Genomic DNA, 17,518 nt, shown 5'->3' with positions numbered 1-17,518 from the left:
ATAAACTTGTCCATAACAAAAGTTTGGTCGTAGAAAAGGTACATTAAAAGGGATAGCCTCTGTCGGTGGTGGATAGCTGGAACTCCCTAGATCGCTATTCCCACCAAAATGAGCACCAATTGGTCTTGGGTAAAAAAAGGTGAGATCCACAATACCAATCCCACCACTGCTAGTGCTCCAACCTGGCCTCGTGATCAATCCTACCACCCTTGGATCTTGAAAATTGATTATAATACATTCTCCCCCCAGGTTTTTCGGAGTACATCCTATCCAATTAACCCTTCTTACCCCGATAATCAAGCCATCCACTTCCCCGGGCAATGGTCTATTAACCCTTAACCAGTGCATAACCTTATTTTCTAACATCTGGAAGGTTTCTCTTTGGCCTACCAATAGAGGTGGAACATTGGTAAGAACAGCCACATAGGGATAAGAATCTGGGGTAAGATTTATGGGGGGTATCCTAGGTGGAGGCTTTGTCACACAGGGTGTTGGTCGACTTGTTTCTAGGACAACAGGGTGTGAAAGGGGAACATTTTTTGACACCAAGGAAGCATTATTTTTCCTAGAGCTGTCATTGCCACCAGTTACAGAACCAACCTTGTTTTGAACTTGAGAAGCATGGGACTTATTTGTTACAACACTATTTTTGCAAGAATTACTATTATCACCAACCACAGGACCCTGACAAGCTATCAGGGTACTTGGTAGGTGCTGGATAAAATTACTTGCAGAGGTGACATTTTTTGGGCATTCCTTGCTACCTTTAACCGCCGTATCGGGGGGCTTAGTTTTCCCACCATTGTTTTTACTTGGGATAGCTGGCGATTCGGTGGTAGTCTTGCGGCTTTGTCCCTTCCCCTGTGGGCCAGTTACAATACTAGCCACGGGAGGATGGAATTCAACCGTGGGGGCACTTCCATCTCGCCCAGCAAGTTGCTGAGGATTCCTACTCTCACCCGTCTTAAGATAGGACTTAATGATTTTGTTGAAAAGAAATTATCTAGACTGGCCTGCTCTAGATGGTCTAGCTGGTCAGCTAGCTTTTTAAGTCTGTCTTCAAAGGGGTTCAGGAGGGACCGTATTAGTTTTTCCAACTCCGGGAACAGTGGCGGGTTAGATGGTGGTGTCCCAGGGGATGCTATTACTATGGGATCTAAGCCTGATGGAACAACTTCTCCCTCGCCCATTGGTGGCCCACTAGGATTACTCCCAGCAGTATCACGAGGTCGAGTACATATTCCTACTTTCCTATATTTTTTTGGAGGTTTTGGAGCATAACATTTCTTTGGAACTACACTCCTTTTCCTTTTAGAACAAGGTTTGGGTTTTGCAACATGTATTAAAGCACTGGGTTGGACTGTGGGTTGCTGCTCTGTGAATGGATTGGTAAGAACACTAGGAGGGGTTACAGGCAAAGTAGAGGTTTCTATTTCCAAGGGTAAAATAACCGATGGCTCAGTAATTGGGGGAGAAAGGTGTGGGATTTCCTGTGCAACAGGCAGTGTGGTAGATGATAAAGGAATGACCAGTGATGGAAAACTTTGGGAGGGATGGTTATCAATAGAGGTTTTTAGAAGCTCAATGGACAACCTGCGTCCCGCACGTCTTTCTGCCAGGGCAATTTCCCTATCAATGTCTTGGGGCAGTCGTTTAAAATAGGTGTCCAGGGGGCCCATGATAGCAGCCCCTGTCTCGTTCAAAGAGGGCAACAAAGTAGGAGTGTTTGTAGAAAAAGCCATGCTATAGAACCTCCTAACCCCTCAAGAAAAAGAAGCAAGTTAGGTTACAAACACAACCAACAAAATTAAATACCAGTCCGGTAAATGTCAGTGAGGTGGCCCAGCCCGGCCTCCTTCGGCCGCTGACGGCCACTGACGGTCCCGCCCTTGTCCTGGGCTTCTCCCGGCGCGCTCCCGCGAAGCGGTGGCAATGGTCGCCTTTAAACACAAATGCTGCTGGATAATAGGCTGATGGACAGGGGGTGTGGCCAGCGGGGAGAGCAGCCCAGGTGTGGTGAATTGGGCGCACAGGGGCTCCTGGACACTGGAGTCCCTGCCTGTGTGCTCGCAGCCCCGCTGACGCTCTCACCTGCCCGCGCCTCTTCAGGGACACTCCCACATGACCAGCCGCCTCTGCCAGGCAAAGCGCTGCGGGACCCGCGAAGCGGGTCCGGCGAGGTTGTAATCGCTTTCCTCCACGGCTTCCTTAAATGCAGGGATTTCGCTGGATTAGGATAAAGATCCGAGGGTCAGTTCTGCACACAAAAGGTCCCAAAGAGCTGAAGAGAGAGGCTGGTTTTCTATCCGTTTGGCGGGGACGTGGCCAGCGGGGAGAGCAGCCCAGGTGTGGTGAATTGGGCGTGCAGGGGCTCCTGGACACTGGAGTCCCTGCCTGTGTGCTCGCAGCCCCGCCGATGCTCTCACCTGCCCGCGCCTCTTCAGGAACACTCCCACACGACCAGCCGCCTCTGCCAGGCAAAGCGCCGCGGGACCCGCGAAGCGGGTCCGGCGAGGTTGTAATCGCGGCTTCCTTAAATGCAGGGATTTCGTTGGATTAGGACAAAGATCCTAGGGTCAGTTCTGCACACAAAAGGATTTTTGTCATTCTGGTCTTGTTTTATGTATTGAAATGTACTCTTTTTTTGTAACTCTGTTTTGAGCTCCTTTTGTGGTTTGTTGAGGTGGGTTACACCCCCCTCAACTAGTAACCCAATTTCTTACAACCATGAAGCTGTGCTACTACACAAATCATCTTCCATCATTTGGCATTTTTATTTATATGAAAACATGTTTATTTGATAGAAATAAAAACGATAATTCAAAGAATAATATTCCAGCAGCACTTCAGTTCTAGGCACTGCCATATAGATGCCTGTCAAAAAGTAATTAATATTTACAGTGCAGTACTTATATCTTCTAGTGGGAAGGTTTGACACTAGTCAATGTTAAAGCTCAAAGACATTTCTTGTTCACTGTGTTGCGTTTTTTTCTTCTTTGACAGCAAAGGATAATCTTCTCCTTTCTTTTTTTAAGTTCAAATAAAGTTTATTGAGCAAAAAGAGGTGTCAATACAATAAACATAAATGGTACAGAAAAGAAGCAAAAGAAGTCAGAAAAACAATGCATAAATGTCAGAAAAAGAAATAAAAAGCACACTGGTTATGGAAATAAGTGATGTTATACAAAACAGTAATAAAATCTATTATACAAGAAAATATTCAGGAACTATAAGCTCAATCAAGGAGGTTTAGGGCTGAGCAGGTGATAGATGAGATGACTTTTTAGCAGAGGCAGCAAGATATAATGTTACAGGAAGCCATAAATGAGTGCGTTTTATTGCAATATGAGGAGGAAAAACAAAGGCAGTATCTAACCTATGATTATGACAAACATTATACCACCATGCTTTAATCGATATATTCATAAAATCTTTCCAGTTAGCAGTAATTTGTTGGAAAGTAACCGCTATCAATAAGTCAATAATTTGTATATCAAAAGTAACATGGTCCCAACAAGGGGATAGACTACCTAGAAAAATGTGGAGAAAAGCAAAAGGGATGTGGGTGTGGAAAATGTCATTAATTTGGGTCCAAATACGCTTCCAGAAGTCATGAATGATTGTGCAGGAGAAAAACATGTGAAATAAAGAAGCAGTAGGTGTAGAACAAGACCAACAGAGATCAGGAACAGAAGAAAATCGTTTATGAAGCATATGTGGTGTAAAAAGGAGTCTATTATAAATGAAAAAAAGAGTCTGAGTTAAAGTGGCAGATCAGGAGGATTTGCGAATTTTGACCCATAACTTATCCCATAAAGAAGTAGTCCAAGAAGTAGCAAAGTCACATTTCCATTGCTCCTCTACCTTAGACTTTGAACTAGGCAAAGGCGTGGAGGGAAGAAATGCGTAGATAAGAGAAGCTTTGGAGTGAACAGCCAAAAAAGAGTGAAGTTGTGAGGCGGGGTTAGGAGATGAAGAGAGATTGTGAGAATGCAGGATTTGGGTATAAGTAGACATGATCGCTTCCTTGAGTAAAAGATAGTTACGGGCAAAGGAAGCAGGTAAACCAAAATAGTGGCGCAACACAGAAAAAGATAAAAAGGTGGAATGAAAGAAAAGTTGAGAAACCCAGATTAAACCCCTTTGCCTCCAAGATTTCCAATAAAAAGGTTTGTTGTTAATGAGGATATTGTTATTGTGCCAGATGGTAGAGGATAGAAAATCAGCAACAGAGGAAGGTGAGGTGAGGGAAGAGGCTAAGAGCAACTTGACTGTAAATTTATGTATGGGGATGGAGGGTAACTGTGGTTTACGAGAAAAAGATAGGAATTCGGCAAAAGTAAAAGGAGAAAGAGAGAGACGTTCTACATTGACCCATAGAGGACAAGGATCATCAGGGTCTCGTAGCCAGAAGGATGCCTGGCGTAAAAGAAAAGCCTTATGATAAGTCGGAAAGTCAGGAAAATTGACACCTCCTTCAGATTTAGGACGAGTCAACCTAAGAAGAGACATGCGGGGTTTTTTGCCTCACCAAAGAAAAGAAGAAAGAATAGCGTTAATTTTCCTAAAGAACTTCATGGGAATGGAAACAGGAATATTAGATATGGTGTACAAGACAATGGGAGATAACATCATTTTAATAGTGTCTAGGCGTCCCCACCAAGAAAGATAGAGTGGGTGCCATTTGGTAGTGAGATCAGTTAATTTCTGGATACATTTGCTGAGACATAGTGAGACCGTATCTGTGATGGAGGGAGTGACATGTAAACCTAAATATTTGATATGAGAAGAATTCCAATTGAAATTAGAATCAGAAAAATCAGGTTTAAAGGTATATTTTGTAAGGGGCAAAATTTCGCATTTGTCATTGTTCAGCTTATACCCAGAAATTTGCGAATACTCACGAACTTCAGAAAGAAAGGTAGGAATAGAGACAGCGGGATTAGAGGTAAATAACAAAATATCATCAGCGTAGGCAGCAAGCTTAATATGAGAATGTGAGGTCTGAAAGCCGTGCATTTCAGGGTTTTGTCTGAGTTTGAAAAGGAAAGGCTCCAGAGCTAAATTGAAGAGAAAAGGGGATAGAGGGCAACCTTGTCGAACACCTCTGCCTAAATCAAAAAAGGAGGAAACCAGACCATTTGCGCAAACCGCTGCTCTAGGATTGGAGTAAAGAAAGGAAATTAAGGACACAAATTTGGGACCGAAACCAAACCATTTGAGGGCACAGAAAAGGTAAGTCCATTCTACCCTATCAAACGCTTTCTCTGCGTCCAGGGCAATAGCCGCTAGGGAATCTGGAAAACATGGGGACTTGGACAAAACATTAAAAAGAAGTCTAGTGTTGTCAGTAATAAAACGGCCCTTAACAAAGCCAGATTGCTCGGGCCGAGTAAATCAGGCAAAAAGGGGTCTAGTCGAGCAGCAAGGGATTTGGCATACATTTTATAATCAATGTTAACAAGGGAAATTGGCCTATAGTTTTTGCAATATCGAGAATCTTTGCCTTCCTTAGGAATAATACAAATATGAGCATCAGCAAAGGTACCTGAAGAGGCGCCCAGAGTGACAAAGGAGTTAATAAGAGAGTGTAATTTGGGTAGTAGCAATTTGGAGTAATGAAGATAAAACTCAACAGTAAAGCCATCAGGCCCCGGAGATTTATCTTTTTTGAGAGAATTTAGAGCGGAAAGTAATTCCTGCTGGGAAACATCCAATTCCAAAGAGGCTAGGTCAATGGGGAAATGGTCTGGTTGACGAATGGTAGAGAAAAAATCAGAGAGAGATTGAGGGGAAGGATGGGTTTCAGAGGAATAGAGGGTTGAGTAGAAACGAGAGAATTCATCAAGAATATCAGTGTCTTTATGCCGAGGGACATCATTGTCAGGAAATACAGATTCAATATTTCATTTGTTGTGTTTGATTTTTAAATAATTAGCTAGAATTTTCCCTGCTTTATTTTTCCCACCATAAAATTTGGAAGTAGATTTCAATAAGTAAAGAGAAGCATCCTCAGTAGATTTCTTGATAAATTTCAGCTTGGCATCAATAAGCATTGTCAGGCTTTCCTTCGAGTGAGAGGTATAATAGGAGTGCTCCAGACTCTCGATTTTACGAAGAAGGTCACTAGTATATTTACGAGCAGCCTTCCGTTTCACAGAAACATAACGGATGATGAAATCCCTAACTGTGGCCTTAAAAGCATCCCAAACAGTGTGAGTAGGAATAGATGGGGTATCATTGAAAAGAAAGTATTCATTAAAAAATTCAGTAAAAGAGGTAGTGAATTTGGGATCTAAAAGTAGGGAATTGTTGAAACGCTACCTCTTTGGTCCAGTAACTTTTGGTATAATATCGATATGGACAGGAGCATGGTCAGATAATAGAATAGGACCAATTTCTGCATGAGTAAGGGATTGTGCAAGATGATGGGATACAAAAATATAGTCAATGCATGATTGGGAATGGTGGGAGGGAGAGTAAAAGGTAAACTCTTTAGTGTTTGGGTTGCACAAACGCCAAGCATCAATAAGTTTATGCTGTGAAATAGCGTGAGTAAAAAGTTTATGGGGCTTGTTTGGGATGACAGGGACTTTGGAGTTTCGGTCTAGAAAAGGGTCATGAGGCTGATTACAGTCCCCCGCTAAAACAAAATAATCATCAACGAGACTAGTAATGCGAGTAGCCATCTCGTGCCAAAAATTCAGATGACCACCTGTGGGGGCATAAAGGTTTAAAAGTGAGAGTGGAACACCCCTCAAAGAAAGCCTGACAAATGACCATCTACCATCAGAGTCCAAAGCAGTGTCTAAAATGGAGTAAGTAAGAGACTTACGGATAAGAATAGCAACACCATTCCGCTTACCATCTCCGGGAGCAAAAAGTACCTCTCCCACCCAACCTCTTTTAAGCTTAACGGATTCTGCTTCAGATAAATGATTCTCTTGTAAAAAGGCGAAATCCACATTCAATTTAGCAAGGTGAGAAAGGATTCGTTGTCTCTTAATGGGAGAGTTAAGACCTTTAACGTTCCATGAAACAATACGTACTGTCATTTAAGAGATAGGAAAAATAGAAAAAAGGAAAACAACAGCAAAAGAAACAAACCTCAAAAAGAAGAAAAGAACAAGAAAATGAAAGAAGAGAAAGCGAAAGAGATGATAAGATAGAAAATAAATGAACAGGGAAAAATTGAAAATGAAAGAGAAAAAGTGACACCTCAAAAAAGAGAACAAGAAGAAAGGAAAAAGGGAGGATAAGATGTGGACAGAGACTACAGTAAACATGTTAAAAAGGGAAGGAAACGTACTTACAGGTAGGGGAGTCGAGGGAACACAAGCAGGAGGGGAACCAAACGTGTAAGAGGGAGGGGGTAGAGCCAACTGGAGGAGATAAGACGGTCAGGGCTTGCGAACCGTCCGGCTGGGGAAATACGGAACATAACGTATCATCTGTGGAAACAAGAGGAGAGCATTAGGGGAAAAGGAGATACCAATGAGAAATATCACACGAAGGTCACAAATATGGGTATCATATATAAAAGGGAGAATAAACAATGAACAATATGAACAACCATGGCAACATGAAGAAAGGGAGGAGAAACATAATGCACAAGTAACTATAGGAAAACTGGGGAATCCGTGCAGAAACCTATGCAATCAGCACAGGACTGTAAAAAAGAAAGACAACAATAGTTATGAGAGTTAAGGAGGGAATGCAGAAGAGGGACCAGAAGTATCCATGGTTGCTGTTTGACAAGAATTCAGGAAGCTCCGATGTCGAACAGGATCTTCATAGGTCGTCGTCTTGTTGTTGTACGTGACCCTAAAAAGACAAGGATGAAAAAGTCCATAACGAGCGCCAATGGATCGATGTTCAGGTCTCATGTCCAGAAAGGCTTTGCGGCGGTTAGCCGTAGCTCTAGCATAATCCTGCGAGAAGAACAGGGGGGATCCAGACCATGTAAGACAAGGAGAGGTTCGAGCAGCTGAGAGGACCTTTAAAAGGTCAGTATATTGTAGGAAATACATAATGACACCTCTGGGCTTCATCGAGGTGGAAGGAGATGAAGGAGCCCGACCAAGCCTGTGAGCCCTTTGTATGTTGAGCATAGTGTCCTCCGGAAGATGAAGGAGTTTAGGAAGAAAAGTCTTGAAGAAAGCAATAGGGTCACTCCCCTCACAACCTTCCACAAGGCCGTAGATGCACAAATTATTGCGCCTGTTTCTGTTCTCAAGGTCCTCCACCTGCTTTTGAAGAGAAGAGATCTGGGAATGCATTTGCTCAGTCTTGGCAGAGGATTCCTGAAGCGAAGAAACACTGTGTTCCACCGACGTGACCCGTACTTCCATTTGGGTCCAATTGTCAGTTAGAACCTGTAATTTAGCATTAGTCTCTTCCATAAAAGGGCGGAGTGCCCTTATCTCTTCCAACAACAGATCAATAGATGTAGGTGGAGCAGAAGCAGATGGTGAGGGAGGGTCTTTTTTCAGTCTTTTAACTGTGGTCTTCCCGTTGGCATGAGGAAGAGATTCCATGGCCGGCTTCGACATAAGAACAGGAGGTTCTTGAGAAGCTTCCAACTGGGCCAGTGCTGAAAAAAAACTTTGAATTGTTGATAAAAGTGCGCTTTGAGGACTTGCTGGCGCAGTGCGTTGTAAGTTTGCCCATAGGTTATCAGTTGTCAGCAAAAGCACAGCCAGAGGGTGCGCATTAGGAGAAAAAAAAAGACCCCGTATCTCTCAGAATGAATAATCAACTATAAAAATTAGAGAGGCAAGGTTAAAACCACTGCTCAAAAGCAGAGCAAAAATAGCAAGGTCAGCAATCAGAAGTGGGGGCAATTGAGGCTGAGAGAGTAAAAAGCCACCTGCAACAGGGTATGAGCCCTTGACAGGTAAAATCTGGAAGACATAGATGACAAGCTGTGCTGTGAATAGGCACAAAAGATTCGCTGCCAATGAAGAGAGTAGCTAATAAAAAACAAACAAAAAAACTAACATTACAGCAAATGCGCAGTCATCTGTAATAGAAGACGCAAAATAGGCAGTTAATCAGGTGAAACTGCGCAAGCAGAGCAGGACCGGAGGAGCCAGAAGATAATTAAGTGACAAAATGGCCGCATGAGTGGAAAGGAAAAGAATAGTGTCACTGGAAGCCAAAATAAAAGGTTGTTTCGAGCAAAGAAAGTAACTTTGTGGAGATATGATGGCCCATTATGAGGGGAGAGAAAGACTTCAGTTTCAAAAGTTGCACAGAAGTGCTGAAATTTCACCTGGGAGGGACGTCTTGCGAGCCAGGTTGCACAAGATGGCGGCCGCGGCCGTCATAGGGCCGAATCCTGAAGAGCGTCATTCAAAAATGCTGGGAAAACACCATAGAGGCCGCCGCGGAAGCTCACATCCTGCTCCCGGCACCTTCCGACACCGAAATCCTCCGCTTGAATCAAAGAGGACCGACGTGGTGCGCCATTTCGCCCCAGCCGAGACGGACGCTTACGCCGGCACCGCCATCTCCCACGGGCGCTAAGCCACCAATCATCTCCTTTCTTAAGTACTGATTTATCTAATGCTCTTCAAGCAAACGTAAATGTTCCTTCCCTTTCTGTAAAACGCATTTACAAGCCCCTGAAAGTTATCAAAATCATCCACGATTTCAGATAAATTCCCTATGCAACATAGTGGTCATTACTAACCCACTAAAACAACACGACCGAAACAGAGATATCAAATTACAAACCTCCTTTCCATTTCTGAAAGATTTCTTTACAGTTAATTAAATACAATCTCTCTATACCAGCACGTCTCTTCCCATGGGTCAGTTCTTAGCTCTAGTCACCTGTCATAAAGAAATGACATACCCGCCTCACTGTAAATAGTTGAGCTCTGACATCACAATGCTTACTGCCAGCCAAGGAAAGGAAGGTCAGAAATCATAATTGCCCCTGTGGTTTAAACAGGAATTGCATTTAACTTATTCTGAAAGTTTTGTATTAAATGAAGTGTTAACTAGAAAGGAAATAAATATAGCAACATGTTCAATTTTGCAACTAAAGGTCCTTACAGGAAAGATTGAATATCTGCATATTTCAACACTATATTTCTGTAATCTGGTTTACATGAAACTGATCCTGATATCTTTTCACAAAAATTGCTAACGGTGCTTTGGTGTTGGTAAATTCACATTAAAGAGTCTGCTATTATTCTTATCTGCAATGAACATGAAAGAGTAAGACACTGTGGGCCTTCCTGCTGCGCTTCCCTACGGCAAAAGAAAAGGGCAGGAATGTGCCGTATCTATAAGATACGGCGCATTCCTGTCCTTTTCACCGGCGCACAATGGGCTGCCGTGCGCCAACGCAGGCACCCTTGCACAATGATGCATGGGGGCCTCTGTTGTGGGGATGATTATTTTCCTACAGGAAGGGAAACCTTTCTGTACAAAAATAATCACAAGAGGCTTTTCCTCTTTCTATCTGTGCTGCAGAAAGCAGCACACATAGAAAAAAGGAAAAACAAGGAGAAATAAAGATATTTCTCCCCGTTGCGCCTCCCTTATGCCTCCCCTGGGGAGGCGTTAGCTTTTGGCACAGCCTCAGATTTACGATTTTTCGTAAATCTGGGGCAGTGTCAAAAGGTCATGGATGTTGCTGGGAACGCCCCCAGCAACACCCATTTCACGCCCCTTAAATGCAGAACACTGCGTTAAAGGGACTGATATTTATCAGGCAGCATTAAACCCAAAAAAAGTGGCTTAGTGCTGCCTTATAAATATCACGCAGGCTTCTGCTGATGTTCTGATGGCGCAAGGGGCCTCATAAATGAGGCCCTAAAGATTTAGGTGCTTTCAGTCTTGTTCTGGAGGTGAAATGGGGTTATTAAAGGACAACTCTGCTAGACCATTTGTTTTTGACCTTCAATCAATCTCTACTTAGTTCCAAGATGTCCTGCTTCTGCATACTCATATGCAGAGTGTGAGTTATATTTTTTGCTTTCAATCTAAATAAGCCCATTGATGATAAGGTGCAACTGATGATAGTTTACTTTAGCACGTGCAGTTCAGTATTGTGCTAAGACGCTGGCCTTACACCTGTCTGATGTTGTCTGATAGGAATACACAATGCTCTCTTTTTTGCTTAAAGTTTATAGAGTATATTTTACCCTGAAAATGGAGTGTACTATACACGACGGTTTTTCGGTGCACCAACTCCACTCCATGGGCCGCATTTATGAGGCCCCTTGCGCCATCGGAACTTCACTTTTCATGAAGTTCCGTGGCGCAGAAGCCTGCGTGGTATTTATCAGGCAGCAGTACGCCACTTTTTGTGGCGTACTGCTGCCTGATAAATATCAGTCCCTTTAACGCAGTGTTCTGCATTAAAGGGGCGTGCAATGGGTGTTGCAGGGGGTGTTCCCAGCAACATCCATGGCCTTTTGACACTGTCCCAGATTTACGAGAAATCGTAACTCTGAAGCAGTGCCAAAAGCTTACGCCTCCCCAGGGGAGGCGTAAGGGAGGCGCAACAGGAAGAAATGTCTTTATTTCTCCTCGTATTTCCTTTTTCTATGTGTGCTGCATTCTACAGCACACATAGAAAGAGGAAAAGCCTCTTGTGATTATTTTTGTACAGAAAGGTTTCCCTTCCTGTACAAAAATAATCTTACCCGCAACGCAGGCACCCTTGCACCATTGTGCAAAGGTGCCTGCGCTGGCGCAGGCAGCCCATTGTGCGCCGGCGCAGGGGAAAAGGAAAGGAATGCACCGTATCTTATAGATACGGCGCATTTCTGCCCTTTTCTTTTGCCGTAGGGAAGCGCGGCAGGAAGGCCTGCTGCGCTTCCCTACGGCAAAAAGTCATAAATGAGGCCCCATATGTCAATGACAGTTTGATTGCCTGAAAATGACAATTGTTTCAACAGGGCTTTGATGTCCCACCCAGTGCTTCAGTTTCCTTCTCATTTACTGTAGTCCTGTTTGGGTGGGCGTACAGGGAACTATATACCGGATGTTACTGTACAAATACTGCTCATTAATGTATTTTTTCCTACTCTCTTCACTTATAGGAAGCCAGGAAGGCATTTACGGTAGGTGTCATTTTCACCATTACGTTCTAAATTCACGTACTACTGCTTGTATCTGAGCGGGATATTGTAAAGCCACGCTTCCAACAATGGGGGAAAACTTCTCTAACATCTTCAAGATGATATTTGCCAAGCGAAATCCTTGTACAATCATATGTACTTAAAAAAAATCTGCTGCCAATTTAACGTATGTGAGAAAATCATACATTATATGGACATTTTATGGCAAGTATTAAATCTATAAGGGGAAATAATATTAATTTACAATGGGTAATTGCTTGATAACCACTTAATTGTTAGAGATATTTGACATGGTTATCTATGAAGCCTAATGTTGTATGTTTACTTGCTTTGTTTTGATAAATTCTGCTCTCCTAAGATAGAACCGCAGACAAACGTGTGCATGGTGGCTGGCATTCTCGTGTGATCCCTGTGTGACAGACAATTCGAACTTCCATGGTATTGTGTGTGTATTTATAAAGACCTTTGTTACCACTATTGTGGCCTGAAAACGCTGATGAGTGAGAATATCAACCTCTCTTTTTACAGCGCCCGATTTCACTACAAGTGAGACGTTTGTGTACAACTATGAAGGTCTAATTATAAGTGGACTTCCAGAAAAGGGTTGCAACAGAGCTGGAGTAAAATTAAAATGTAAAGTGGAAATTAGAAGTGCTGGACCCAAACTCTGTCTGCTGCAGGTAAGGAATTGTACACAAAAAATAAATTTAAACACCAGTATAAACATCTTACCTTTTTCCCTCTGAGCTGATCCATCTAAAGAACTACAGGGCATATTAGCAAGGGCCATATCGCCACTTTAGCTGCACTTTTTGCCGCTAAAGCGGTGATATTTTTATCGCCCTATTAGCAAGTTGTTGCTAACAGCAGTTAGCGACAGCTTTTAGGCGATAGCGACCGGTTTGGGGCCCACTTTGCATGTCAGCGATATTTATTGCTAATGACATGCAAAGTGGGCGTACCCAAACTGTTAGCGACTGAAAGCAGCCACTAACACAGCTATCGCCTATTAGCAAGGCAGGCTGTGAGATTAAAACAGTCACGCTAAACGCGAATATCTCCAGATTTTAACGCCTGCTCAGACTATTACTTAACCTGAGAGGTGGATATTCAGGTTAAGTCCCCATTAGCGGTAATGCCTGAATATTGCTGGATTTCGAGCGATATTCACGCATTAAGTCGCTATCGCCGGATATATTATCGCATTAGAGATAAACGTTGCTAATAGCATGTTATCTCTGTGATAATATCCGGCGATAGGTGGCGATAAATAAAACGCGCTAATCGCATTTTGCTGTAAATACCGCATGTCCTTGCTAATATGCCCCTAATCTTTTCCTGGACCTATGTACACCATCATGAATCCTTCTACACCATCATGGATCTTTCTGTACCAACATACTTCTTCTGAATCAGATAGAAACATAGGGGCATATGTACAAGGAGTTAACGCCGCATTAGCGGCAGTTTTCTGACGGTTTTGGGCAGTTTCTGGTGAAAACGTCCATATAAAAGATCGCCACTTCTGTTAGCGATAATGACATGAAAGGTAGGCATTCCTGTGCAAAAACAGCCGCTAACCGCACCTTGCGATATGTACAAGGGAATTCTTGAAGGTAGGAGGACAAAAAAAACTGCCTCTAACTGCAGTTAGAGGCAGTTTTTAAGACCAGAAAATAGCAGATCTAAAAAATTGAGATAATCCTTTGGGCCTAATTTCAGCAGGTTTTGATGCTGGACAGCGCTGCAAGCAATGTTGTTACCCTGTCCTGCGACAAAACTACAGAGCAGGAGTGCGCACCATCAATAAGATAGTGCACATTCCTCGTCCTCACTCATTAAAAGTGTTGCAGCGCTGCAACAAGACAGCGTTGCAGCACTTTTTACTACCCCCTGCTTGCGACACCACGGATGCGCTGTATTCAATGGACATCGCTCCATGATGCAAGTATTGACAGATACGTCTGGATTCCTGACGTATCTTTCCGCGCTAAAGTCACGCATTGCTGCAGTTGTGTCACAACCATGATGCAACTCCCGCAATGCATGGAGCCAGCCTATCCCTGTGGCACTGTGTCACCCTTACACCTGCCATCATGCAGACGTGAGGTGCTGATGCAGTGCCGTACTTGAGGGGTGCCCGGGTTTTGGCGCAGTTTGAGGTCCATCGGTGGTGGTGGCACACTGCGGTATCATATTCTCTAGGCATTGGCGGAGTGGTGGTGCTGAGGGAGTTGACGAGTCGTACTTCGGTAGCCTTGATCCAGCTGCGAGTGGGGTGGTGGTGTACGGTGGGCATGGTGAAGACGTGATGTACACAATGATGGTCGGCCCAGGAGAGTCCGATGGTGTGGCCTGTGTAACTGGAGTAAAGCCCAGAGGATCACTCATTTGAAAAAAAAAAGGTAGAGGAATACCCCAGACAGATTTGTGGATTTCTGTATTCCTGTAAGCTGGGTGGGGCACACTGGAGTAAGGTAGAGCCAGGCTCTCCAGTATACTTCAAAGGGTGCTCTTTGATTCAGAGATAAGCCACTAGAAAAAGGCATGGACACATCTCTGGAATGTGATGTGGTGGATAGAAGAATCATAAAGAGTAGAGCTTGGGCCCGGTAAAACCTTTTGGTACACACATCACTGTGTCTGACATCCAGGTCTGAACCTCTAGTCACATCCATGGCCTGTATTGGGGGGCTATCTGATTTCGAGTCACTCCGGGTGTGACAGACTGCTTTCTGGAGGAAGGGCAGGGCAGGAGAAAGGAATCAGACCCCCAATTTACTCTTCAAAGACTCAGACTCTGAATCACATTTGTTGTCTGGGATTGGACCTTAGCAAGAGGAGCTTGAGACCCCAAAATTGTCAATGGTCTAGCAGGCAGTTGGGCTGTGCGAGGAGGAAAAACTCTGCAAGACTTCTGCCTGTGACTAAGACTACTGGCTTGCTACTCCCCCAGCTTGTTGAGGGGAGATCACCCAGGGACTCCAAGACCAGCTGCGCTTCAACTCTTAAACATCCGCGTCTGTCTGCTTGCTCTAGCTGCCCGTTACGGGAGTTCCGTTTGGCGGGAAGGCGGGGTGGGGGGTAGTAAACACCGGAATATGGATGATCAGAGGTAAGCAAACAATTAAATAAATAAAACAAATTTTGTAGCGCACACTGCATTTTGAAAGGTGCAGAAAGCGCTAACAGAAGCGAGAACAGGGAGTGTTTGAACGCAAGGAAATTAAAGGATTTGGACCCTTATGTACCAATAGACAGGAAATTATGTCACAGAAAATAAGCAGAAGTTATATGAAGTTGGATCACAAGATAACAGTAGATAAGTTTGGATATCTCTAACTTGCTGATTCACTTTGGTGTGGTAAAAAGCAGTGTCCCTCACTGTTTATACCCAAAGGTACATATCAGGCACCTACTTCACATTAAATGTTGGACACTTTTGAAATCATGATTCACAAACACATTAAAAAATTGAACCTAGACACCAACAGAGGTACCAATTTGAGTCAACTGGACCACAGAGATATCAAGTCAATAGCAAATGATCAGGACATCACCTTACAACCACCTGACAAAGGCGGCGCTATTGTTGTGATGGACACTGCTTTTTACCACACCAAAGTGAATCCGCGAGTTAGAGATATCCAAACTTATCTACCGTTATCTTGTGATCCAACACCACAACTACAAGGGATTCTAGAGGATATTCTCCAGAATGCCTTAGAACATGGATTGATGTCCAGACTAAAACTTCCCTCACAACAAATAATCCCAGACAACCAAATTTGTATATGATACCAAAAATTCACAAGAGTTTGGAAAATTCCCTATGCCGACCTATTGTGTCGGGATGTGGGTCGCTGTTCGATCCGATAGGTAGATTTTTGGATCATTACCTTCAGAAATTTGCACAAAATTGGCAATCTTATCTCAAGGACACTACACATTTTTTACAAAAATTGCAACAACTTCATGCACAGTTTCAAGAGGATTGGATGTTCTGCACCATTGACATGACAGCTTTATATACATCAATACCACACCAAGCAGGATTGGAAGCAATTGAGTGGGCGTTATTAAAAATTGAAGATATTGGCACTGAGAAGGTCTTCATATTACAATTACTCCACTTTTGTTTACATCATAGTTAAATTTCCTGGCAAGAAGAGCTTTATGCACACATGACTAACATCTATGGGCTTTGCAGGGGCCCCTGCGTCTGCTAATACCTTCATGGCGCAGTTTGAACACCAGTACATCATGAAACAAGATCAATAGTGGACTAAAATTAAACTATACTGTGGGTATATTGATGACATTTTCATCATATGGTCAGACACGAGGATGGCTTTGGAGGAAATGATCAGCACACTTAACAGGTTCAACCCGAGGATCCAGTTTACGCAAACAATTGATACCAGAAGCATCCATTCGTTAAACGTGTTAATTACCAAAACACAACATGGCACCAGTTTCAACACACAAATTTACACCAGGCTGACTGACCGGAATAATGCTCTAGCATTCTCAAGCTTTCACCATAGGAATTTAATAAGAATTTTACCATATTCCCAATTCTTAAGGATTAAAAGGATTTGTTCAGAACTGAATACCTGCTCACAGAAGATAGCTGAATATAAACAACGGTATATTGACAGAGGATATTTTAAATCTGTGATACAGAATAGTATTGACAGAGTACAAGCCAAAGACCGAAAGGAGCAATTTATCCAGAAGAACCGAGAGGATAACACCAGAATGGGTACTTGTGTTAAAATATACAACCAGTCGACTGGCTATAAAAAGAATCATCAACACACGATGGGAACTGTTAGAGAATGAACCTCAGTTCAACTGTACCTTCCATCAAAAACCATTACACACCCATACTAGAGGCGGCAATTTCCGAACCATCTTGGCTAGACCACAAAGCAACGTTCAACAGGGAAAAAGATTCAGCTGAGACACACAAGTGATTGCAACACCAGTAATGTCATCTCCTGTATTAAATGTCCTTCCGGCAAAGCATATGTCGGCAAAGCTCAATGTTAAATTCAAATAAGAATAACAGAACATCCAAGTAAAATTAGAAATAGAAGCAACACTACAAACATAGCAACACAGTGGGGTGAAGCCAAACATACAATATCACAACTACGTTTCCAAATCATTGAAAAGGTATCATTACAATTTGAGATGGATAAAAGGTGACTGCAAAGAGAAGTATACTGGATCAAAGAGTTTGATAGCATGTTACCAAGAGGTCCTAATGACCGATTGGACATGAGTTGTTTTCTCTGATGCTCAAGTACAAGATTATTAATTAATGCTACATATAGTTGCATTGGAAAAATGAGATTCCTTAGCCTAACATAAGTCATTCAGTGTTGACTTGATGTCTATCCCTACAGTAG

The 17,518-nt window shown here is 43.1% G+C and overlaps 1 protein-coding gene across 1 annotated transcript in view; it reads left to right on the top strand.

Moving 5' to 3' along the window:
- LOC147747587 (vitellogenin-1-like) overlaps window positions 1-17,518 on the top strand; it is a 1,134,322-nt gene that overhangs the window by 105,565 nt on the left and 1,011,239 nt on the right. The window contains exons 2-3 of the mRNA XM_086925703.1: window positions 12,063-12,083; window positions 12,630-12,781. Of these exons, the coding sequence (XP_086781829.1) occupies window positions 12,063-12,083; window positions 12,630-12,781 (173 nt within the window). The remainder of the gene's footprint in view (window positions 1-12,062; window positions 12,084-12,629; window positions 12,782-17,518) is intronic.

This window comes from Lissotriton vulgaris, chromosome 1_1 (assembly GCF_964263255.1).
Source record: "Lissotriton vulgaris chromosome 1_1, aLisVul1.2, whole genome shotgun sequence".
Classification (NCBI taxonomy): Eukaryota; Metazoa; Chordata; class Amphibia; order Caudata; family Salamandridae; genus Lissotriton; species Lissotriton vulgaris.
This window is presented reverse-complemented; position numbering and strand designations above follow the sequence as displayed.